This window comes from Dipodomys spectabilis, unplaced genomic scaffold, assembly GCF_019054845.1.
Source record: "Dipodomys spectabilis isolate Male_0828 unplaced genomic scaffold, ASM1905484v1 ptg000576l, whole genome shotgun sequence".
Taxonomy (NCBI): Eukaryota; Metazoa; Chordata; class Mammalia; order Rodentia; family Heteromyidae; genus Dipodomys; species Dipodomys spectabilis.
Window position 1 is genome coordinate 830,765 of NW_024871253.1, and position 22,261 is coordinate 853,025.

General features: G+C 56.2%; 4 protein-coding genes across 12 annotated transcripts in view; 1 reads left to right on the plus strand and 3 right to left on the minus strand.

The window, feature by feature from the left end:
• Positions 1-6,850, minus strand: LOC122100358 (cytochrome b5 domain-containing protein 1). Of its 2 annotated transcripts, XM_042670726.1 has the most exons (5): positions 6,845-6,850; positions 1,734-1,912; positions 1,570-1,646; positions 1,219-1,437; positions 1-704 (listed from the first exon to the last, which is right to left on the minus strand). In XM_042670726.1, the coding sequence occupies exons 2-5, from the start codon at positions 1,891-1,893 to the stop codon at positions 474-476; spliced, it is 687 nt and encodes a 228-aa protein (XP_042526660.1). In that variant the 5' UTR covers positions 1,894-1,912; positions 6,845-6,850; the 3' UTR covers positions 1-473. The 2 variants fall into 2 exon arrangements, with proteins under 2 accessions (XP_042526660.1, XP_042526659.1); XM_042670725.1 differs by lacking the exon at positions 6,845-6,850 and having other exon boundaries at positions 1,734-2,100.
• Naa38 (N-alpha-acetyltransferase 38, NatC auxiliary subunit) lies at positions 2,402-3,291 on the plus strand. Its single transcript, XM_042670728.1, has 3 exons — positions 2,402-2,579; positions 2,772-2,955; positions 3,125-3,291. The coding sequence occupies exons 1-3, from the start codon at positions 2,499-2,501 to the stop codon at positions 3,235-3,237; spliced, it is 378 nt and encodes a 125-aa protein (XP_042526662.1). The 5' UTR covers positions 2,402-2,498; the 3' UTR covers positions 3,238-3,291.
• Positions 3,832-4,789, minus strand: Tmem88 (transmembrane protein 88). Its single transcript, XM_042670727.1, has 2 exons — positions 4,578-4,789; positions 3,832-4,443 (listed from the first exon to the last, which is right to left on the minus strand). The coding sequence occupies exons 1-2, from the start codon at positions 4,785-4,787 to the stop codon at positions 4,174-4,176; spliced, it is 480 nt and encodes a 159-aa protein (XP_042526661.1). The 5' UTR covers positions 4,788-4,789; the 3' UTR covers positions 3,832-4,173.
• The window catches only part of Kdm6b (lysine demethylase 6B), a 23,707-nt gene continuing 6,936 nt past the window's right edge, over positions 5,491-22,261 (minus strand). The window contains exons 2-24 of one of the 8 annotated variants that reach the window (XM_042670724.1): positions 22,141-22,254; positions 16,956-17,075; positions 16,529-16,673; positions 16,312-16,450; positions 16,019-16,117; positions 15,699-15,918; positions 15,512-15,604; positions 15,269-15,430; positions 14,989-15,183; positions 13,031-13,396; positions 10,670-12,930; positions 10,441-10,567; positions 10,212-10,317; positions 8,560-8,765; positions 8,397-8,461; positions 8,243-8,317; positions 8,004-8,152; positions 7,766-7,880; positions 7,485-7,672; positions 7,196-7,337; positions 6,770-6,896; positions 6,507-6,677; positions 5,491-6,399 (exon numbers count right to left, since the gene is read on the minus strand). In XM_042670724.1, coding sequence (XP_042526658.1) covers positions 6,376-6,399; positions 6,507-6,677; positions 6,770-6,896; positions 7,196-7,337; positions 7,485-7,672; positions 7,766-7,880; positions 8,004-8,152; positions 8,243-8,317; positions 8,397-8,461; positions 8,560-8,765; positions 10,212-10,317; positions 10,441-10,567; positions 10,670-12,930; positions 13,031-13,396; positions 14,989-15,183; positions 15,269-15,430; positions 15,512-15,604; positions 15,699-15,918; positions 16,019-16,117; positions 16,312-16,445 — 5,025 coding nt within the window. In that variant the 5' untranslated portion in view covers positions 16,446-16,450; positions 16,529-16,673; positions 16,956-17,075; positions 22,141-22,254 and the 3' untranslated portion in view covers positions 5,491-6,375. Of the gene's footprint in view, positions 6,400-6,506; positions 6,678-6,769; positions 6,897-7,195; positions 7,338-7,484; positions 7,673-7,765; positions 7,881-8,003; positions 8,153-8,242; positions 8,318-8,396; positions 8,462-8,559; positions 8,766-10,211; positions 10,318-10,440; positions 10,568-10,669; positions 12,931-13,030; positions 13,397-14,988; positions 15,184-15,268; positions 15,431-15,511; positions 15,605-15,698; positions 15,919-16,018; positions 16,118-16,311; positions 16,451-16,528; positions 16,674-16,955; positions 17,076-17,378; positions 17,496-17,673; positions 17,902-19,373; positions 19,398-19,465; positions 19,617-20,095; positions 20,157-22,140; positions 22,255-22,261 lie in introns of those variants that run through there. The other 7 variants (XM_042670719.1, XM_042670718.1, XM_042670723.1 and 4 more) reach the window with 7 other exon arrangements.

Consider the following 22,261-nt stretch of genomic DNA (forward strand, 5'->3'; position numbering starts at 1 on the left):
CTAAAAGGAAGATAACCATTTTGTATGGCCAATAACAATCGTTTCCTACTTCTGTCTTTTGAAATCCCACACTCCTACAGCCATCCCATTTCCTACATTGCCAAAGATGTTCTTCTAGTCCCCATCCTTGTGTAGCTCTGTTTTTCCATCAAAAATATTTTGCCTGAACTCCTTCTAACTCCTCCTCTACATAGCCCCAATCCAAGATGCTGTCTTCTCATATCATTCCTAAATATGAACTACTTCACTTCTAGGTTCTCCCTAATTTTCACAGAGTGAATCATAAAGGAGCTAGAAAGTACAATCCTTAACACTTCAGAAGGATATGGGGAACCAAAGGCCAGTTCCCAGAGGAGAATGGAGGTCTAGGTCCAGGCACCATACCCCCCCACCCCCACTTATTTTCCTCCCAGGCATAAAAAAACGCAAACTCAAAATACATCTTGAGTCTACATGAGCATACATCTGCTTTCCTATAGCTGTGTGAGATCGTCATTGAAGTAGAGCAGTATCGCAGGTGTATGGAGTGTACCATCCATATTAAGGAGATCAAATTCTTCCTCCTCATCCTGGATCCCATTCTCCTCCAGGGTCTGCTCCATGATCAGGGGCTTTCCTTCATATTTCCACGTATAGCTGGCAGCATGTGCATTGTAGGGGAGATAGCGGTGTAGTATTTCCCACATTGACTCCAGAGCTCCCACCTGAAGAACACAGAAGTACCTCACCTCTAGACTTTTGGATGGAACACACACACACACACACACACACACACACACACACACACACACACACACACACACACACACACACACAAGACCAGTAGCTTAAGACATGAGAGCTGGGACCAGAGTGTCTCCTTCTACCTATATAGCAGCTTCACACACTCTACAGTCCCTGAGGTATTGAAGGGTACAATGAAGACAGCCAGGAGCTGTCTCCTCACTTCAGTCTTGTAATGTGGAGTCCAACTGCTCTCCAAAACGGCGCGTAGAAGCTCCCAAGGATCACCATCACTGAGATGCTGACCTGGGCTTATGAAGGGCTCTCTGGCTCTACTAGAATTTCCAACCCTAAGGACCTGGAGTCACTGCTTTCCTCAGTCACTTCACTGTAAAAGGGGAGAAAATACAGCTCCCAGTTGTAGAGAAAAGTTTGTTGATTTGCTGTGATTTCAAGTTTCCCCCGTCTAACCCCTCCACAGGCACTAGATCTCACCTCCAGTGTGTGCTCCTGGGACGTGAGCGTGTTAATGATGCGGATGTTTCGGGTCTTAGGGGACAGCTGTCCCACCCGGTAATCAATCCTCTTCCACCAGGGTTTCCCGAAATCATTGGCCCAGTCGGAACGGGGCAGCTGCGGCGGGACGTGCACGAAGCGGCCCCGTGGGGTGCGATACTTGAGGCAACCCGTCATCGGATCTATGTGCTTTCGGATCTTTAAGGCAGGGTTTGGGAGAAGGGTATCGGAGCAGTCACTGAGGAAACGCGTTCTGGCTACTGCCCGCATTTCCTACCCATTCCTGCTCTCCGGCGCCCCTTCCCCTAGCCCCGGGTCTAACCAACTTACGTCTTTGGTCTTTGGATCAAACCAGTGGCTGATGTCCTGGCCTGCAACTTCCACGATGGGCTTCAGCAGCAGGTTCCCTGGCAAGGAGCAGCAGCGATCAGTGCCAAGCACCCCCAGGACACACACAAACCAGGACACACACAAACACCAGCCGGGGCCCTTACCCTTGTACAGCTCTGCCAGCGGCGTTAGGTTGTACACGTAACCCAGGTAAGATACCCAAAGGTCTTCGCACTGGTTATGTTCGGCTACCTCCGCCGGCGTGAAAAAACGACGTTGGAAAGATTCAAAGTTTGGTCCAGCCACTAGGCCCCGGGGCCACATGGCTCCTCCGTTGCCGATCCTGGCTGCCGCCTCGCTTCCCGACACTCGGCACACTCATTACTACATACTCCCTGCTTGCCAGGACCTGAGCGTTTGCCCGGTGACATGGAAACGATTGTCCCTCTCCGGCCACCGTCCACTCAGATTAAATTTGCCCAGGAGAGGCGGGGCCTGGGCTGCGTGTAATGACGGGAAATGTAGTCCGATTCCGACCTGGGGCGCCTAAGTATCGAGTGATGGAGTTCAGTCTGGGAGAAAGCGAACACGCTCCGATATAACTCAGGGGCCCAGGCTACGCCGGGTATTTAAGGGCAACTTAACTCCCAAGGCAGAAAGAGTGAGGAAGAGAGTTCCGCTAAGCATGTAGGTTCCTAAAAGGCGAGTAAGCAATTTTAGGTAAACTCGCGATAACTTAAGACATCCGGCGTAATAGGCCTCGGCCGCAACGCTGAAGTAGGAGCTCGCGAGATCTCTGCAGTTGCCGAGGCCACGCGGAGGAGGAGTGATCTCGCGAAAGGAAAGAGAGAGCGCTCGCGAGAACTCAGGCCGCCCGTCCCGAAAGGTTCTCAGTAAGCGTAAGGGCCTCGAGGAGCCCCGAGGGGCCCATGGCTGGAGCTGGCCCGACCATGCTGCTACGAGAGGAGAACGGCTGCTGCAGTCGGCGTCAGAGCAACTCCAGCGCTGGGGTTAGCGCGGGCTGGGGTTCCGGGATCCGGGGGAAGTCGGGCAGCAAGATGGGAGGGCGGAAGGGGCAACTGCAGCTCCCGGCAGCCCTTGGGCTTCGCGTGAGCGCCCCGCGGGCTGTCGGGAGCTGTGGTTCCGCGGGAGGGCGGCCGCCGGTCCGAAGCAACCTGAGAACGTGTCCCGCCCCCCGGCAGGATTCGGACGGGGAGCGTGAGGACTCGCCGGCCGCGCGTGCCCGGCAGCAACTCGAGGCGCTGCTCAACAAGACTATGCGCATTCGCATGACGGATGGGCGGACACTGGTCGGCTGCTTCCTCTGCACGGACCGCGACTGCAATGTCATCCTGGGCTCTGCACAAGAGTTCCTCAAGCCGTCGGGTCAGTGCCCGAGGAATGCACACCCATCTGGGAATGTGCACGCAAGGCATTTACCCTTCTGGGCCTGACTGCACTGCACCCCGTGTTTTCTGGGGCTTGTTTTGGTGGGTCAGAAGGGGAGGGGACCGACGCTGACCTGTCTCCCTCATGCTCTGACCCTTCTTTCCAGATTCATTCTCTGCGGGGGAACCCCGTGTGCTAGGCCTGGCCATGGTCCCAGGACACCACATCGTTTCTATTGAGGTGCAAAGGGAAAGCCTGGCGGGGCCTCCATATCTCTGACCGTGATCGTGCATGTCTTTCAGACTTCATTAAATATGTAACTGAAGCAGCCTATCTCCGTGTAGATCTCATGCCAGGGCACGGACAACATCTACATCCGAAGTGAAGACTCTCAACCCTCTTCCCCCCCGGGCTAGTGCCCAGAAGTGCCAAAGGTGGGGAATGGGGAACAGACTGAGTTCTAGACTGGTTTGCCCTAGGGTGGACCCCTGCATCTTCCCTCCCACGCAGCAGCTCCTCCAGAGTTGTGGCGGGAGGGGGTGTCATCCTGCTCAGGAAGGCCCATTGTTTCCCACCCCGGCCTGGCAATGCCGAGTTCCTCTAGGTTGAGGTCAGAGAACGGACTTCTGTCCCCTAGGGGAGCTGGGGTGAGCCGAAAAGATTCCTTCCCCGCTATTGATGGGGAGGTGACTTAAGGGTCAGGGGCAGAACTCGGGTCCGACCAGGAAGAACAGACTAATGCGATAAGGGAAGGCCTGGAGGCTGCAGGATGCTCTGGTCTGTGCATTTGCAGTCTTCGGAACTCATTTCCTGCTCCTACACCGGTGGGGGTGATGGTATTTGTGCCACCCTTCTGTTCACAGAATGCATTCAGCTTATAAGTTCTTTATTAGTGTGTGATCTGTCTGCTCAGCCCCATAAATACTAGAGCTGCACCAGAAAAGGACGACACAGGTTCAGTTGTATTCACATTAAGAGAGGAGGAGGAGGAAGGGTATGCAGGGGCCAGCCCAGATGGTCCAGATTCACTGAGAGAAAAGTAGGTTTTCTGAGGTGTGGGATTTTTCACCAGTACTGACTGGGTCCACAGATGCTGTTGCTTGCCAAAGGGATTCTGAGGACCTGGCTTGGGCAAGGGCGGTGGCAAAAGCAGAACATCTCTGGGTTTCAAGTCCTCAAGCCAACCAGGACCCAGCCGACAGGGTTCATCCCTCCTCAGACCCAGACCTTTCCTGGTATGGGAAGGACCTGGGACCCTGGTAAGGCCCGGCTCTGCCGCGGCTGTGGGGCGCGCCGGCGCCTATAGAGGGCTCGGCTGTAGGGTACAAGACAGTCGGCCAGGCGGAGGCGCAGGCAGAGGCGGCGGTAGCTGGCCAAGGCAAGCACGAGGAGCGGCACGAGGAGCAGGAATCCAGTGACCAGCAGGGCCGTGAAGCCCGGGTCTCGGAGGTGCGCCGTGCAAGGGGGTGCCTGGGAGCGCAGGAACTGTGGGAGAAGAGACATCAGGCTCAGACCGAGCGGGACCACACTGCAGAGGGCATGGAAACAGCCCAGATGGGGAGCAGTTGTGGCTCACAGATCCTATAGCCCCGCGCGCATATCTTGGGGCGCATGCTCACCTGAGAGTGGCAGAGGAAGCCGAAGCCCAGCATGGTGACAGCGGGTAGCAAGATGGTCCCCAGCACTATTACCAGCAGGAGAAGATTGAAGGCAGCCACAAGCAGGTTCTGAGCTGTTACTAGGACGGCGCAAGCCCAGCAGTCTAGGGGATCTCGTGGCTCTGGGCCACCCCCGAGACCAGGTCTCTGCGTTGCGGAGGCGTCGGCCATGGCCCGGCTGACTGTGGGCCGCCCGGGCCACAGCCCTTATAGCCCTCTTTCCTGCCCCTCCCCCCGGCCCAGCCTCTCCTCCCACCCCCCCTACCCCCCCTTATCCTGGAATGCAGCTCCAGGATTAGGCACCCCCACCCTAAGGAACAGCTCGGAGCCCGGTACATTCCACAGGCGCCTCCCCGAGGGGCTCTGGTTGGGGTCTGTGTGTAGTCCGGCCCGCCCAGAGGCCCCCCCCCCCCCCGTACTCGGCCCTGCCATCACCAGCACGTTATCAAAACAGGATTTTTTCTTTTATTTTTTAATATTAATATTCTCACACAAAAAATCACCGGAAATTGGGGTAGGGTTGGGAAGACCCCCCTGCCCCTGGGGCAGAGAGACAGTGCAGCGCGAAGGGGCGGGACCGCAAACCCGCACCCCTCCGCAACCCCAGCGGGGAGAAAACAAACGAAGAAAATGAACAGAAAGCCCCCGAGAAACTCGCCCCGGGGTTCCCTGCCCCAGGGAGGCCGAGGCCCGGGGATGTGTTTACGTTTTGGATATTTTTTTTCCCCTTAAAGCCGGGCAGGAGCCGGGGGAGGGAGGAAATGGGAATGAAAGTCCAAGTTTTTAATATTGGCCGGGGCTGGGGAGGAGGGGGTTTCTTTTTCCTCATAGTTCTTTGTTTTAAACTTTTAATTTTTTTATTTTATTTATTTTGTACAAAATACCATTTCAGTTCCCACTTCTTCCCCTACAGTACAGGAGTCGCTCACCCTCAGGAGGGGTCGGGTCGGGTCGGGAGTCGGGGGACTGGTCTGAGAAAAGTGCAGGACGTGTGGGAGGGGAGCAGGTTTGAGCACCATGAGAGCCTGGCAGGAGCCGCAGGCCGGGGGCGGAGGGGGGGGCAGGCGGAGACTGACGGATGGGGGCAGAGCCCAGACACATTGGGGCGCGCGAGTCCCCGAGGGGCGGGCGGGATGGCTTGGGAGTGCGGGAGGTCAGGTTTTCCCAAAAAAAAAAAAAAAAAGAATAAATAGAGGTGAGTGGGACTGTTATAAATTAAAAACCAAAAACAAAAAAGGAACAAAAAATACAAATCATAACCAAGTGAATAAACAGACATGTACAGGGATCACAGCTAGCATTGGAAATTTAAAAAAAAAAAAAAAAAAAAAAGGAGGTTCTGGGGAGGGGTAAAGCCCATAGAAAGAATCTCATTAAAAACCTCGGCTGCCAGTAAGTCTATGTACACGCGAGCGGGCGGGCGGGCGCGGGGGCAGGCGAGGGAACCCGTATCGACCCCGCGCCGCCGGAGCCTGGTCCTTGTGTCTCTTGCTAGAAAGGCCAAAGTCGGTGAGGGGAGGCGCTGGTGGGCGAGGGGCTGCCAGCCCCCTCCCCCGTCTCCCTTTTTTTTTTTCTTTTTTTTCCTCATATTTGTTTAAAAAAATTCTTAATAAATTAAGTGAGGGGAGCTGCCAATAAGGTAGAAGGGCCGGGCCCGACCCCCTTCCCTTCCCAGCCAGAGGCGGGACCCAGGTCCAGCCCAGGCGTGTGCTGGTGGCCCCGCGGCGCCCTGTGGGCCGGGCGGGCGGGGCGTCCGGTCTCATCGCGACGTGCTGGCCGGGGCCTGCGGGAGAAAGCGGGCTCGGGTCAGTAGCCCCTGCCAACGGCCCGACAGCTCAGGCAGTGCCACTCCTCTCCCTCCCTCCCCCCACCCCCCGGCGGGGCCCTCACCAACGTGAAGGCGTCATAAGCCTGTGCCAGCTCCTCTGTCCGGTACTGCTCCAGCACGACCACGCCCTGCAGGCCCGCGCTGCGCCGCCGCGCGCAGCCCTCGCAGTGCACCAGGTACGTGTTGCGGCTGCCATTCTCACTGGTCACAAACAGGATGTTGAACACCTCCACCTGGTGGGAAGGGAGATGAGGTCACTGAAAGGCTGGGTGGCAGTGGGCACCTCTGGGCAGGGGAGACAGAGCTGGAACTAGAGAACACTCACGTCGCACTCGTTGCAGTAGTAGGCAGGCTCATCCTTGACCCGGCCCTGGTAAGCGATTTTCTTCCCTGCCCGAACGAGGCTCTCTCGCTGCACCTGGCAATGCTTCATGGATTGCAGGAGACAGAACCTGGGAGGGAGGACAGCGTTTTGAGCAAAGCTACCAGCAGGGGCTGGGCCAGAGTGAGGCAGAACCTCTTTTCCAGCTAACACTCCCTGTGTCGACACCCTTCAATCCCCCCCATCGCTCCCTTTTCTTGCTTGGGTTACATTTCCAGTCCTGGGTATCTGTTGACATTTCAAGTGTTTTGTTTTTTTCCTATTTAGATCACTGGAAAATAAAAGGCCCGGAGAGAACAAGGATAGTCAGGAAGAACAAGCTAGCGAACACATTAGAGAAGATGGGCTTCCACCAAACAGAGTCCTCACTTGATCATCTTGAACAAGTCAGGGTCGCTGATTTTGACTGTGCGAGCCACGTTCCAGGACACATGAATCATGGGCACGATGGATTTGACGTTCTTCACCTCGTTCCACTCGTATCGTTCCAGGGCCAGCTGGTACTGATAGGCTGCAGGCCAGAAGGAGTCACTAGAAGAACCTCAAACAGCCCGGGTCCTTTTCCTCATACCTTACTATTCTCCCAACCCACCTCATCCCTGCCCCTAGGGATCAACCCCACCACTCACTGCACAGGGACCTAGCCCCACCCTCTCACCGGTGAGAGGCCCGACGTTCCAAGCAATGTTGTTGCACCAGCCAGTGGCCTGCACCCAGTGCACAGTCCCCGCATTAATCCACACCAGATCTCCAGGGCGCTGCACAAAGCGGTACACAGGAATATTGGAAGCGTAGAGGTCATCCAGTATTGGCCACCAGGAACCAGTCAAGTAGTCCACGCCATGCCTGTAGGGTGGGCAGTCATAGTAGGGTCAGGTAGGAACCTTGGGAACCAGGAACATGACACAGTGAGGTGGCTTGTGAGAGGGCTATGTGTACCGATCGCAGAAGGCGCTGATGGTCTCCCAATAGTGCTCATGCACAGCAAACCATTCGCAGTCACCAGGACCAATATTGATGTTGACAGAGCAGAAGTTGTTGTTCTCTTGGTGGCCTGCAGAGGGAGACAGATAACCTCATGGCAGGCCTGATAGGAATTTTTGCTCTATGACAATGCTGTCCTTTGCCCCTCTCACACCCACCCATCCCCACAGGGTGTGCAGGCTCAAGAGCATACCTGGTGTTCTGCTGCCAGGGACCTTCATGTAGAGCTGGACAGTGTTCATGCCCAGAATAGTGTGGCCCACATGGCTGAGCATGTTGCCAGTGGACGTTACCCGCATGAAGGCAGGCAGTTTTAGCAGCTCCTGTAGTTGGGGCTTCCATCTGGAGGACAGACAACCGAAGTTAGAGGGTACCCTGACTGAATGTCCAGCTAAGTTCCTGTCCTCACTCTGCTGCCCCAGCCCCACTGACCGCTTGGCATCAGACAGGTCGATGTTGGTGCCAAACTTGATGATGTGATGATTCTTTGGGTCTGGCGCACTGCTGCTAAAGTAAAAGCGGACAGGTGGGTAGAGCGCACAGGGTAGAAAGGAGCAAGTAGGGATACAATTGTATTGTACAGTACCTAGGAGGAGTTCCTGTGGTGCTGTCTGGCTCCTCTGACTCCTCATCTTCACTCTCCTTCTCCTCCTGCTCAGAGGGGTTAGGCAGGCCTAAGTCAGTGACTTCCAGGAGCCTTTCCTGCAACTGGATCCTAACAACCACCTCCACCCACAGTTGCCCCTCACCTGCAGTGACTCCTGGAAGGATGAAGCCTGGTACTGTGCATACTTGGCAATGGTGGTATGGGAACGGGAGCTCTCACAGGGCCAGATTTGTCGTGTGCCAGTCAAGTCCCAGTTCTCATCCGAGGGCTGTTGCACCTGGGTGCGCACCTCCACAGTGTGCTCCCCACTCGCCTCCACCAGCGTCTTGGTGGAGAAGAGGCCCAGGTCTGCAATGGAGGACCAGAAAGAGGGTTGGGGAAAAGGCCAGGGATATGGAGCCAAACTGACCATTTCCCTTGGCTTGGCAGAACTCCTCCCAGGCGAATGGGCAAGAACCACAGCCCCATGTGAGGAGGGAGGGCAGACGCTCTCTAGGTTCTCCCCAGCCCCATTCCTCCCCAGCCACTCTAGGCCCCAGCCCTTCCATCAGGCCTCAGGGGTGTATATGGCCATAGACACACAGCAGGAGGAACTCAGTGAATATTGACACCTTTAAATTACCGTTGGATCCAATTAAAGATACAGTCAAACCAAGACTGGAATGTGCTTCAAGTCACTCGGGAAAGAAGCATAGATGGGTATAAAAGGAACAAGACTGATTTTCATATTTTTACATAGTTTCCTACAGATTTGGACTGTTTGAAGTTTTACAAAATGCAAGGTTGAAAAAGAGAAAGGCCCAATCTGTGGGCCTTGGAGACGATCCACAAATTGTATTATTTTCATCCTTAATCACCAAACAAGAAATGACTGTAGGGCTGGGAAGGTGGTTTAGTGGTAGAGTGCTTGCCTCGCATACATGAGGTCCTAGGTTCGATTCCTCAGCACCACATAAACAGAAAAACCAGAAGTGGTGCTGTGGCTCAAGTAGTAGAGTGCTAGCCTTGAGCTGAAGGGTTGAGGGACAGTGCCCAGGCCCAGAGTTCAAGCTCCACAACCGACAAAAAAAAAAAAAAAGAGGGCTGGGAAGGTGGCTCAGTGGTAGAGTGCTTGCCTTGCATGCCTGATGCCCTGGGTTCGATTCCTCAGCACCATATAAGCAAAAAGAAAAAAGCTGGAAGTGGCACTGTGGCTCAAGTGGTAGAGTGCTAGCCTTGAGCTGAAGAGCTGAGGGACAGCGCCCAGGCCCAGAGTTCAGGCCCCACGACTGGACCAAAAAAAAAAGAGAAGAAATGACTCGGCCAGGCGCCGGTGGCTCACGCCTGTAATCCTAGCTACTCAGGAGGCTGAGATCTGAGGATTGAGGTTCAAAGCCAACCCGGGCAGGAAAGTCCATGAAACTCTTATCTCCAATAAACCACTAGAAAAACCAGAAGTAGCTATAGCTCAAGTGGTAGAGCACTCGCCTTGAACTGAAGAGCTGAGGGACAGTGCTCAGGCCCAGAGTTCATACCCCACAACCAAAAAAAAAAAAAAAAATGACTCTAACCAGGCCCTGAAATACATCTCTTTCCCATTTGCCCACTGCCAGGGACAGACAGACAAGATTGATGAGAGAAAAGCCCAAGGCCAGGAATGTTCCAACATTTGGAACATTCCTTAAACATGGTCTACACGTGACTATGTGAGCCTGTTATTGCCACCATCCCAGGTCTTCAAGTGCAGGGGTTCTCAGAGGGTCCCCTACCCCAGATCTTTAAAGACCTCCCATACTTTCTGCCCTCAATACTCACTGAGCCGCAGGGAGCCTGCCAGGCCCCGGATGACGGTGATAGGATTTCGAGGGTCTGTGCAGAACTGCAGCAGCACTGGCGAGAAGGCATCTCGCTTACTCTCCAGCTGAGAGATGACCAGCAGAGGCTGTGATCAGAGCCTTGTTCTAGGCATGACCACCCCAACCACCCCAATACTGTCCAAGACCCTCTTGGAGGGGTGGTTTTTGAGGATATAAGGCACACATACATAGATGCTGGGTGTTGGAGGGTTGAGTTTCTCCCGGGGCAGCTTCTCCTCAGTGTTGATCTTCGGTTTCACAGACTGAGCAGGGGAAAGGTAGGACTCTCGAAACTTTCCTTTCACCTTGGCATTCCTGTGGGAGGGCAGTGGGATGAGAACAAACCCTGAAGTCCTGGGGGAGGAGCCTACTCTTGGGCCAAGTAGGATAGCCTTGGGTGTGACGGCCCCCACTCACTTGCTGGCACGCACGACATCGGCGGCGCAGTGGCTAATGGTGAGGTCTGCCATGCGCAGCCGCCGCTCCTCCACCTCAGAGGCGATGAAGGTCTCCTTGTCACCACTCTCTACCTTAATGAGGCGTATCTTCAGCTCCTTCGGGGGCCCCTCACTCAGCGAGCGCAGCTTCAGCATGTCGGCCCGGCTGACGCCTGGGGGCCCTGGAGCCTCTTCTCGAGCCTTCTTCCCGGGAACAGGGACTGATGGGGGAATGGGTTGGGCAGAAGGTACAGGAGCTGACGTGGGGGCTGGGGCTGTGGGTTGCTTGACTTTGGAGGTCCCACCTAGATCAGGCCGGGCCTTCTCCCGCCCCTGGATCTCCTCACTCTGCAGGTCTAGGTTCCCCAGCACGCGGCGGCTCTTTTCTTTGGGGGCCTTGGTCTTGGTCTTGGCCCGCCCCTCGCGGGGCCTGCGGCCCACACTGTCTTTGCAGGCGCGCCTGTGCCTCCGATGTTCCTTGTGTTCCTTCTGTTGCTCCTTCTGCCGCCGCTTGCTGCTGCCTGGCCCTGCTGCCACCCCGCCACTCTCCTCCTTGGCCAGTACAGGGGGTAGCAGGCGTTCAGTCCCACTGTCCACCGGGTCGGCTGGATCCACTGGGTCGACGGGATCCACGGTACTGCGGCCCACCCGCTCTACAAGGGTCTCACAAGCCCGACTGATCTCTTCTAGCACCTCAGACTCAGAGCGAGCAGGGGGTGGTGGCAGGGGTGGGGACAGCTGGGCGGGGGTAGAGGGGCCTGGGGCTGGCTCTTCACCGGCCCTGAGCTGCTGGGCCCAGGGCCCGCCTGAGGTAGAGAACTGAGATGACGAGGAAGCAGAGGGCTGTGGGGAGCCCTGGGCGCTGGGGGAAACTGAAGTGAGTGGTGGGGTGGTAGCACCTGATGGGGGACCAGGGGAATACTGAGTGGTGGGCAAGGGCCCAGGGCGGGTGGAAACGGCCGCTCCAGTCCCCCGGTAACAGTACTTTTGTCCCTCCAGCACGGAGGCCAAGGATTTGAGCAGGCTGGCCGAACTGGCTGGTGGTGGAGGTGGGGGTGGGGGTGGCTGTGGCTGCAGGGGAGGGGGGAACTTGGCTAGAGGCGGTGGTGGTGGCAGGGCTGGTGGTGGCTTCTTCTCCTCTTCCTGGGTGGTGGTGGTGGTCATGGTGGTGGTGGTCGTGGCAGCAGCGGCGGTGGTGGTGGTGGTGGTGGTGGGTGGGGTGGTGTCACTGGGGAATGGAGGCTGCAGAGATGCAAAGGGCTCCTTCAGCGGGGGTGGGGGCGGGGGCGGGGGGACCACGCCTGCCTCCTGTTGCTGCTGCTCCTCCTCCTTTCGAATGGACTCATCCAGCATCTTCATGATGTTTGCCAGCCCATCAGGTAGGATCTTAAACTCGGCTGGCTCCTCAAACTGGTCCTCCAGTGGGGTTGGGGGAAAATCAAAGAGTCGAGAGCCTCGGGCAGGCAGCTCCCCAACCCCAGGCGGCACAGGTTGGGGGGCTTTACTCAGGGAGCCTGGGGGTGGCCCTGGCCCCACCTCGGGGGTCTTTGGGAAGGAGACCCTGGGCTGGGGGCTCTCCGAGCGCCTGAAACTTCCTGAGGTATTTTGGTGGCAAGAGGAGGGAGGTGCTGGAGGAAGGGCAAGAGTCAGAGGTGGGAGAGGTGGGTCCTGGGGGCTCAGTGTGGGGCTAGGTGGCCGGGGAAGGGGGTCCATACTTCTGGCTAGATAGGGAGGTGGGGGGAAGGGCACAGGCCCAGTGGGACTACTGCTGTGGCTGCCATTGTTGCCGCTGCTGCTGCTGCTGCTGCTGGTGGCTGGGGGAGTGGGAGGGGTGTGCGAATCCTGAGTGCCCACAGAAAAGCGGGGAGCCGGAGGCCCCAAGAAGCCCTCACGGTGGGGGAGGGGTGGGGGGGGAGGAGGCGGAGGAAGCGGAGGAGGAGGGGGCGGAGGGGGGGGACGGGAGGGTCCTTCAGCCCCAAAGAAGAGCTCCTCTAAGATCTCTCCATCCTCTCGTGCTGCCCGGCAGGCCGGGCCCTTCAACCAGGAAGGGGGTGGGGGAGGGCGTAAGAGGCGAGGACAGGGGGGTGGGGGAGATGATGGGGGCCCAGGTGGTAGGGACAGATGGGGAGTGGCAGCAGGAGCCCCCAAGAATGGTTTCCGACTGCTGTGTGCCAAGGACCCCAGGCGGCCCTGGTGAGGAGAGACCTCCAGTGCAGGAGTTTGGTAATGGTCAGCGCCAGGCTGCAAGATAGAATAGAGTAGTAAGATTGCTGCTCTGGGTGCTTCAGACAAGCTCCAAGTGATAGGACCACTCCAGTCCCCCCTCAAGGTTGTCACTTACAATGCCTGGGCTCGGCTCCATGCCCCGGAGACCGGAGCTGCTGCTGCTGCTGCTGCTGCTGCTACTGCTGCTGGTGGTGGTGGTGGTGGTGCCGGGGAGGCCAGGGGGCCGGGAAGGGGCATAAGGCACGCAGGTGGTAGTTGCTGCTGGTGAAACACTGGAGTCCATCCGCGACCTCTGAACTCTGCTCTCTCTAAGGTCACTTCCGGGGGGACGGGTGGTAGGCAGGCAGCCATGGCTCTCTGCTCCTGGGGGGCGGGGGCCCAGGCCTGGGGGAGTGGCTGGGACCAGCCGGTGGCTGGGGGCATGCGCGGTGTAGGCTGGAGCTGGGTATGGATATGGGTGAGGCAGCGGGTGCCGCTGTTCCTATGGGAAGTAAATGAGGACACAAGAACAGTAGGCACAGAGCTCAGAGTTAAAAGGCACACATTGTGGTGCATATCTGTAATCCCAATTCAGGAGCCTAGGGCAGGAGTTCAAGAGCTTAAAGCCAGCTCAGGCACTGAGTTTGGTCAGTGAAACCCTATCTCAAAACAGTAAAAGGTTCTGGGGTACAGTGGCTCTAGTCTGTAATCCAAGCTACCTAGAAGATTAAGATCAGGCTCAAAGCCAGTCTTGGCTCATGCCTGTAATCCTAGCTACTCAGGAGGCTGAGATTTGACAACTGGGATTCAAAAACCAGCCTGGGCAGGAAAGTCCGTGAGACTCTTATCTCCAATAAATCACCAGAAAGGGGCTGGGAAGGTGGCTCAGCGGTAGAATGCTTGCCTTGCATGCATGAGGCCCTGGGTTCGATTCCTCAGCACCAAATAAGCAAAAAGAAAAAAGCTGGAAGTGGCGCTTTGGCTCAAGTGGTAGAGTGCTAGCCTTGAGCTGAAAAGCTGAGGGACAGTGCCCAGGCCCAGAGTTCAGGCCCCACAACCGGCCCCCCCCCCCCAAAAAAAAAAAAAACCATAAATCACCAGAAAACCAGAAGTGGTGCTGTGGCGCAAGTGGTAGAGCACTTGCCTTGAGCCGAAGAGCTGAGGGACAGCGCCCAGGCCCAGAGTTCAAGCCCCATGACCGACCAAAAAAAAAAAAAAAGTTTCAAGACTCCATCTCAACCCATGAATGGTTGGGCATGCATCATGGTAGCATGTACCAATCATCTATAGGGGAAACACAAATAGAAGTCCAGGCCAACACAAACATATAAAGTAAGACCCTATCTTGGAAACAGCTGACATAAAAAGGGGCTGACAGGGAAGTGGCACTGTGGCTCAAGTGGTAGAGCACTCACCTTGAGCTGAAGAGCTGAGGGACAGTGCCCAAACCCAGAGTTCAAGGCCCATGACCGATAAAAAAAAAAAAAAGAACTGATGATTTCAGGCTGGGAAGGTGGCTCAGTGGTAGAGTGCTTGCCTTGCATGCATGAGTCCCTGGTTTTGGTTCTTCAGCACCACATAAGCAGAAAAAGCCAGCAGTGGGGCTGACGCTCAAGTGGTAGAGCGCTAGCCTTGAGCTGAAGAGCTGAGGGACAGCGCCCAGGCCCAGAGTTCAGGCCCCACAACTGACCCCCGCCCCCCCGCAAAAAAAAAGGCGAGGGGGGGCAGGGGGCTGACAGGTGTTCAAGTAGTGAGACACCTGCTTATTAGTCAATATGAGGACCTAAGTTCAAACTCCATTACTGCCAAAATAAGCAAATAAAAAATTAAAGGCAGTTCTAGGCACCAGTGGCTCACTCCTGAAATCTGAGATCTGTGGCATTTTGAAGCTAGGCTGGACAGGAAAATCCATTAGACTCTCATCTTCATGTAATCAACAGAAAGACACAATTAGAGCTGTAGTTCAAGTGGCAGAGCACCAGCATCGAGCAAAAAAAAAGCTAAGGGGTAGCACCCAGGCCCTGAGTTCAAACCCATTAGCAACAACAACAACAACAACAAAAGGCAAGGTACAGTAGATAGATAGTGGCTCACCTGGCGCTCTGGGGGTGCTGAACCCTTGCGCTCGGGGCCCCAGGCATCTCCATGCAGGCTATTCCACAGTCCTGGCTTGGTCAACTGAAATGGGGGACTGGTAGCCAAGCCAGGCAGAGGTGGTGGTGGCGGTGGCGGTGGGGGTGGTGGTGGTAGTGGTGGTGGAGGGAGTGGCAGCCCTGGGGGAAGGCCAGTCTAGAAGAGAAGAGGTTGTGAGTATCTCATTCCTTGCCCCAGACTTGCATCCTCTCTCTACCTCCTGCCCCACTTCTAGTCATACCTGTTCAGAGCTGCAGCCTCTCCTGCGCTTGCCTCCAGGACTAAGGCCCTCCTCCCCTGAGGGGCCTGAGAGTGCTGCAGGGGGCATAGGTTGTACCACTGGGGGTTCAGCAGCTCGCTTCACTGGGGGACCCCCTCGCTTAGCCCCATAGTTTCGCTTGTGCTGAGGACAAAGAAGGAGAGAAGAGCATGGGCACAGGCCTAGCCCAGCTCTCTTCCCTACTTCAGTTGGTCCCCTCCTCACCTCAAGGTGTAGCAAGTTCCACACTTGCTCCAGTGGGGGCAGAATCTTGGCTCGGTGCTGGCAGGAGCCAGCATGAAAGTTCCAGAGCTGGGCCTGGAGATCAAAAGGTAGATGAAGACATAAGGTTGGGAGCACTGAGCCAGGAAGCAGAATCTGAGACCCCCCCCTCTATCTTGCCTTATCCTACCTGCTGCAGTCGGCCAATGCGGGGCCCAAGTTCAGCAAAGCTTCCTCCATATCGAAGGGCACTGTGATAGCAACGTATGGCCTCCTCGCTGTCATGCTCTGACTCGTACAGCTGCCCAAGCTGTTCCCACAACCCTGGCTGGGCTGGCTCCCGGAGCAGTGCCTGCACACAACCATGCAGAGATTCCAGCTTCCCATGGAGGGGTCTTGGGGTGGGCGTCCTATAGAGTAGAGGGGTTGGAATGGTCAGGTTTGGGGGAACTCTCTCGAGATCCCAGTTTTATATATTACCCCCCCCAAGTCTGCAAATTCCCCCCTTACCCTGGAGCATAATATGGTTTGCTGGGGTGCCCAGAGCTACTGCCATGTGAAGGGGGTAAAGGGGCAGGGAGCGGGTGCTGCCCAATGCTGGCTGAACATCTGGAGAGAGAAGGACTCTGTTACATACAACAAGAAGGAAAAGCCCTGCCCCCTGGGAAGAAGGAAACTAAAGGAATAGTAAAAGCAGGTGAAGATGTTCCTGAAGTCTATGGAATGGCCAAAACCTATGGAGAATGATAAGAGATAAAGGAGGACAGAAGATGGGAAGGTAAGTGCCTGGCCCAATTTCTCACCTGCTTCCAGGCAGCCATGCGCTACGAGGAGGATGGGGTGGGCAGGAGCTCCAAGCCCCAGCACAGCTCAAGCCCCCAAGGGCAAAGGCTTCCCGTGCAGCGCGGGCCCCTGGAGGGTCCACTGCCCGATGCATCCAGCCTAAGTCAGGGATAAGAAATTATGCTCTTACTGGTGCCCATGTACACTCAGCCAACCCAGCCTCAGTCTTCCCCTTACCAGGTCAGCAGTGGCCCCAGGAGCCCTGGAGATCGGGCACAGCCCCCTGCCCCAGCTCTCTGGGATGATGGTCCCACTCCAGCTGCTCTAACAAGTGTGTGCCCACTGTCCCCAGATGGCAGCCCCTAGTCTTTCAAAGCCAATTCTACAGAGAGAAGAAAAAGGAGTGCAATGAGTCGCCAGCAGAGACAGGGCCCAGAGGCTCAGCTGAGGTTACAATGGCTCCCACAGGTCTGTCATTTGTGCTAAAAAGTCTGAGGGGAGGCCCACTGGCCTGTATAAGGAGCCCCTAGAGGTCCAGAAAAGTAGCGTGGCAGAAAGCTGGTACAGAACAGGAGGCTGTACTGTGAGCACCACTGGTGGCTCTATGACATTTTCCTAGTCTGGAGCCCTGGGCGCAGACCCATAAGGCCCTGGCAGCGCTTACCCGGACTCCGTGGGAGCGTCCCCTCACTGCGTCAGCGAGCTCCAGAGATCTGGCCAATCACAGGACTTCCTCTCTCCCCAGAAGGCCAATCATCACCCGTGTCTCCGCCTCAGTAACAGCCTGGTCGGAACCAATAAGAACAAGGTTAGCCCAGCAGGCAGCAGCCTTGGGAGGAGGGGCAGCGGAGCCGGTCAGACTAGCTCTCGCCTGGGGGTGACCCCGACGTGACCCCGCAGCTCCCACTTAGGGTCCCCATCTCGGATCTGTCTTGCCGGCCGGACAGGAGCGGCAAGCAAGGTCTGCCGACCAAGACCTGTGAGGGTAATGAATCGCACACTCGGCTGGCTGGCTGGCTGGCCTACAGGCAAGCCTCACGCGCCCACAGAACCGCCAGTGGTGCTGGCCAGCCCGCTCAAGTGGTACCCCTTGCCAGAATAACGCCGGACTGACTGAGGGCAGATAGATGCAGAACAGACATAGCTCTCTTCCTCATTTCACCTCAGCTACTGACTGACTTCTCCCGCCCTGAGCCCCTTTAAAAATTGCCTAGGTCTACCCAACCACAGCAACTCCTGCCACCAAACCTGCACCCAAACCAGGTGGGTGGCCGCTATGTGCTCCACCCCCAAAGCTTGACCCCGTACCAAACCACGGTCACGTCCCCATCCTCAAACCCAGCTCTTCCACTTCCCCAGGCTCTCTGATCTTCAATACCCACCGACCCTCTAAACCAGCCCTTCTTCCCCCGTAGTCCTCCAACTTCTAAGAAGTTGTGTGCCGTGGTCCCGAGTGGCCCCTCTCGTGTGGCTCCCGTATCCTCTATGCCCTTTTCCTGCCGGGGCCACGCGGTTCCCCACGGCCCACGTGGCCCCCGCCCCCCAAGGGAGGGGGGGATTTCGGGGGTTGCCCGTGACGTGGCTACTTGCGCAGCGGAAGCGGTGTGTAAGTGTGTCTATGTGTGTGTGTGGGGGGGGTCCTTTGGGAGGGAAGGCGGGGCCCAATAGGCAGTGACATCACCCTTGTCCCACTCTCGCCGCCTACTCCCTTAAAGAACCCAGAACCCGTTTCACTTCCTCCTTCGCGCCTCCCCCCACCCCACTCAACCCCACGCTTTTCCCCAACCCGTGCTGGCTCTACCCAAAGTGGACACAACAATCCCCTCTTCTGGGAACCCTCCCTTTAGCCCCAGCTCTTCCCTCTTCTCTCTCACCTTCCTAATCGGGACGTCCCCACACCTAGTATTCCCTCCTCCCCCTCTTCCCCCCCACTCCCTCCCCCCCCCCACCGCAGGTACGGCTCTCCCGAAGGTAGGGCTCGAATCCCGCAGTCCATTTAGAGGCTACAGTACAAAGAGCAGTGAGAAGCGAGTCAGAGTACAAAGCCGCGGGGGCGGGGCCAATGCTCCAGCTGGAGCGTGTGCCAGGCAGGAAGCCGGGGGAGAGCGTGCGGCGTGGGGCTGGGGGCGGCAGGAAAGTTCGCCTTCGCTAAAATGTCTGCCTTACGGGGAAATTTCCACCCAGCCCACAAGGGCAGAAGACGAATTTCTGGTGAAAACAAGCCCACCCTCCTGCAGGAAACCGGCGTCAATTTGTATGAAAGCGCTGGGGCCCCACAGGTCCCGGCATGCCACTCCCCCCGAGGTCAGGTGGGCTCTAGCACCGACCCCTCCTCAGTTCACGTGGGGAACTGTCAGAACTCTCCACACTTGTTTAACAGTAACCAGGCTCCGGGGCAAGTGCAACCCTTAGTTGCAGTCAAGTAGAGCTCAGGCTGGCTGCCACAGCGCCAAAGCCTAGGGGATCCAGAGACCAGAGAGGCGCAAAGAGGATCCTAGGGCACCAGATGTAAGAAAGGTAGAGCCCGGCTAGGGAAGTGTGTCCTGGGCGCTGCCAGTTACCAGGAAATGCAACTTCCCCTTCTGCTATGATGACACTTCCCTTCTGCCATTTCCCCTTTCCCACGGGGAACTGACTCAGCTTTCCCTAAACTAGAGAGTTCCGAGTTCCGTTCGTCCAGCCCTCAGATCTTCAACCTTTATCTCAACCCCCCCCCCCCACCGCACCCAGGAATACTGAGCGCTCCAGGACGAAACTTCCTGTATACTAAACATTCATTCTCGCCAACCACCTCGAATCCTCATCCCCACCAGGGAGCAAGCGCTTGACTCCTCAACTCGCCCCACGAACAAAGCCTCCTCAGGGTCTGATTCAGGCTTGGGAGGTGGGGGTGAATGAGTCACCCAGAAAACCTTCCCTTGTTCCCACTGACTCAGCCCCCGCCTCCCTCGACTCTCACAGACAGAGTCAGTGGCAGACACAACTCCTCAGCCCACACACGGCTCACCGCCGTCCCGCGGAATTTCCCCTCTCGTCTCCCCAGCACGGCCCTCCCCTGCCCGGGGCGGCCCCGCCGCGGCACCTGCGCCGCCGCCGCCCGCCGGCGGTCCACTCTCACCTCCACTCTCGCTAGGGGCAGGAATACCCGCCCCGACTCCCGGTATCCATACTAACCAAGGGGAGGGGACCACCACGGACGGGCACAAAGACAGACACCCACAGACGCCTCGAGGACACACTGGAGGTAGACGCACGCGGATAGAGGCAGGCTGTGAGGGCAACCCATTTCTGGGGCAGCTACCCCAGCCTCTCCGAACCCGACCCACAATCCTGAGACCCAACCGCTCTGAAGGGGTTAATTCCGCTCCCGCCGAGGCCACGCCCTCCCCATCCGGGCACTCCCGGCAAAGCCCGGCTCCGCCCCCTCCATCCGGGCTCTAGACCCGGGGACTTCGGCCGTCGCCGGCGCTAGGTCCCCTCCCTCCGTGGCCCCCCTTCCGCCTTCCCCTTGAGCCACAAGAAAGACCCCCCCCTCCATCAATCACACCTACTTAGCTCTCTCTGGGCTTCAGGCCGAGGAGGCCTGTGCCCAGCACCCTCGCCGCGCCGGCGCGTGGTAAGAGGCCTACTGTGCGCACGCACACGAGACAGCCAAAGCCTGGACCCTGCCGCTAGGGGTTGGGTTGCGCCGAGCAGGCGGTTAGAACGCACGCCGCGCAGGCCGGGGGCTGGGGCGGACTCGGCGCTCCCAGCTGGTCCCCGTCCTGCCGGGTAAAAGCGAGGAGTCACAGGCTCGCTTCTCACCTGGGAGAAGGGGAGGCGGAGGGAGGGCCCCCGGCTGAGACTGGGCTGTGACTCAGCCACCCGGGCAGGCCGCCCGCCCGGGATTCCCTTCCCCAGCCCTCCCTCTCCCCATCCCCCCCCTTCGTCGTCCCCCCCCCACCCCCCCACCGAGGAGTGACAGTGCTGGCCTCGGCCCGCTATGTGTCACTGTGGGCCTTGTGTCTGCTTCTGACTGGGTCCTGTGTTCACCAGTCTGTCTGACAAGGTCGGCAGTGTGTGGATCCTGGTGTCTCGCTCCACACCGTGTGCACCTGCATATCGGCTAATCTTGTCTCCCTCAGAGCCTGTGTCTGCGGCGTTCCTGTCATTATCCCTGTCTACATAATTCTGCGGGACTGTCTGTCTGTGTGTCTGCCTGGCTCTTGTCTTGGTCTTTTGTCTGGATCTGCCTCTGCATCACTGGGGTGATCACGTGTGTCTCTCTCTGCACATGCCCTTCTGTGTTTGCCTTCATTTCTTGAACAAAGTCAGAAACACTGGAGCCAGCTGACCCCACTGACTCCTCTCCTCATTTCCTCAATCCTGATGTTTTGTTGGAGCAGTGATTCTTCAGTCTGGCCAGTTTGAGGGTCTGTCTGCCTGCAAAGCAAGTTGTCCCATTCCTGAACACCTTTGCTTATCTTCACAGTTCCCAGAAGGTCCCATTATAACAATTGCTAGCATTTAGTGAGTATTTATCAGATACTAGGTACTTTGTAAAGCATGTTATATGGGGATTTTCTTTTCCACTCTTACTTAAAAACTAATATAGGAAGTACTTTGATTACCTCATTTTGCAGATGAGGAAATTGAGGCTCAGGAAGGTTAGGTAACCCACCAAGGACATTTTCTGCAAGTAAGGGAAACAGCAGGGCTTATTTCCAGAGTCATATTTCCATTCTTTTATATTACCTCTGTCCTATTCTCCCTTAGTTTTAGCCTTGAAGCCTTCCTATCTCCTAAGCAACCTTCCACCCTGCTCTACCTTCTGTTACCATATGAATTGTCTCATGTCTAGAGTGGGGGTAGGGGGCTGTGCAGCAGAAACCATAGGTTTCTTGGCAATGAAGCTCATTTAGTTAGCACTCATTCAACACAAATCCACAGAGGCACCCCAATGTGCAAACCATCATACCAAACAGTGAGAAATACATAGAAAATAGTCCCAATCAAGAAACTCAGTAATGGAAACACACACACACACACACACACACACACACACACACACACACACACACACACACACACACACACACACACACACACACACACACACACACACACACACACACACACACACACACACACACACACACACACACCCTTGGAGAACATAAGTCCCTACCTTAAAGATGATACCTTTCTTTCCTCCATACTAAAAGTACGGTAAAAAGGGGAATGTAGTAGGGCCTCAGGTAGAAAACTAGTATAAGGATGGAGGGATACAGAATAGAAATAAGACTTGGGATGTGTAGAACAAAAGCTATAGTACATAAGGAGAGAATAGGTCAAAAAGGAATCTAGGAGGAAAGGTGAGATGCTAAGATTGCCATGGCAACAGTGGGCTGCTGTGGTAATGATCTCTACTATCTCCCCACATTAATTTCCAAACACCCTGCATAAGCCAAGCTATTCAACATTCTTAAAGAAGCAAAGCGCCCCCCCCTCCCAAGAAGAAATTCCTCCAGGGAATCTTACATCTACTTTCAGTTTATAAACCCTATAGCTTTCTTCAGTCAGCAATTGAGTTATAACACTGAGTGTGGGATAATGATTTTTGTGTGTGTATGTGTGTGATCATAGAGAAACTAGTGAAGTACAGGGCTCAACCATTTATTAGAGATGGGGGAAGGGGGCTCCATAATCCAAGAGGGAGTGTTGAACCACTCAACTACTTCACGATGGAGGAAACTCAGAGGACTGGATCATTTTGAGGAAAGGCACAATTCATCTCATTCCAAGCATTTTCAAACATGAGGTACAGAATTAGGTTTTGTAGGAAGGGAGCATTTGAGAACTACACTTACCAAATGGAGTTTGGTGTGCCCAGTCTCATCGGAACCAGTGCCCCAATGGTGGGGTGCAGCAGACCACTGTGAGGTGGGTAGTGCTATAGGGCTGCCATGATGTCTAGGGGGAACCTGAAAG

Bases quoted from the DNA above. Each gene is read 5' to 3' on its own strand.
- LOC122100358 (XM_042670726.1), bottom strand. From the start codon at position 1,893: ATGTGGCCCCGGGGCCTAGTGGCTGGACCAAACTTTGAATCTTTCCAA. The intron at 1,647-1,733 runs GTAAGGGCCCCG...GCTCCTTGCCAG, and splicing joins GCTGGCAGAGCTGTACAAGG to GGAACCTGCTGCTGAAGCCC. The intron at 1,438-1,569 runs GTAAGTTGGTTA...CCTGCCTTAAAG, and splicing joins TTGATCCAAAGACCAAAGAC to ATCCGAAAGCACATAGATCC.
- Naa38 (XM_042670728.1), top strand. From the start codon at position 2,499: ATGGCTGGAGCTGGCCCGACCATGCTGCTACGAGAGGAGAACGGCTGC. The intron at 2,580-2,771 runs GTTAGCGCGGGC...GCCCCCCGGCAG, and splicing joins AGAGCAACTCCAGCGCTGGG to GATTCGGACGGGGAGCGTGA. The intron at 2,956-3,124 runs GTCAGTGCCCGA...CCTTCTTTCCAG, and splicing joins AGAGTTCCTCAAGCCGTCGG to ATTCATTCTCTGCGGGGGAA.
- Tmem88 (XM_042670727.1), bottom strand. From the start codon at position 4,787: ATGGCCGACGCCTCCGCAACGCAGAGACCTGGTCTCGGGGGTGGCCCA. The intron at 4,444-4,577 runs GTGAGCATGCGC...CTTCTCCCACAG, and splicing joins GCTTCCTCTGCCACTCTCAG to TTCCTGCGCTCCCAGGCACC.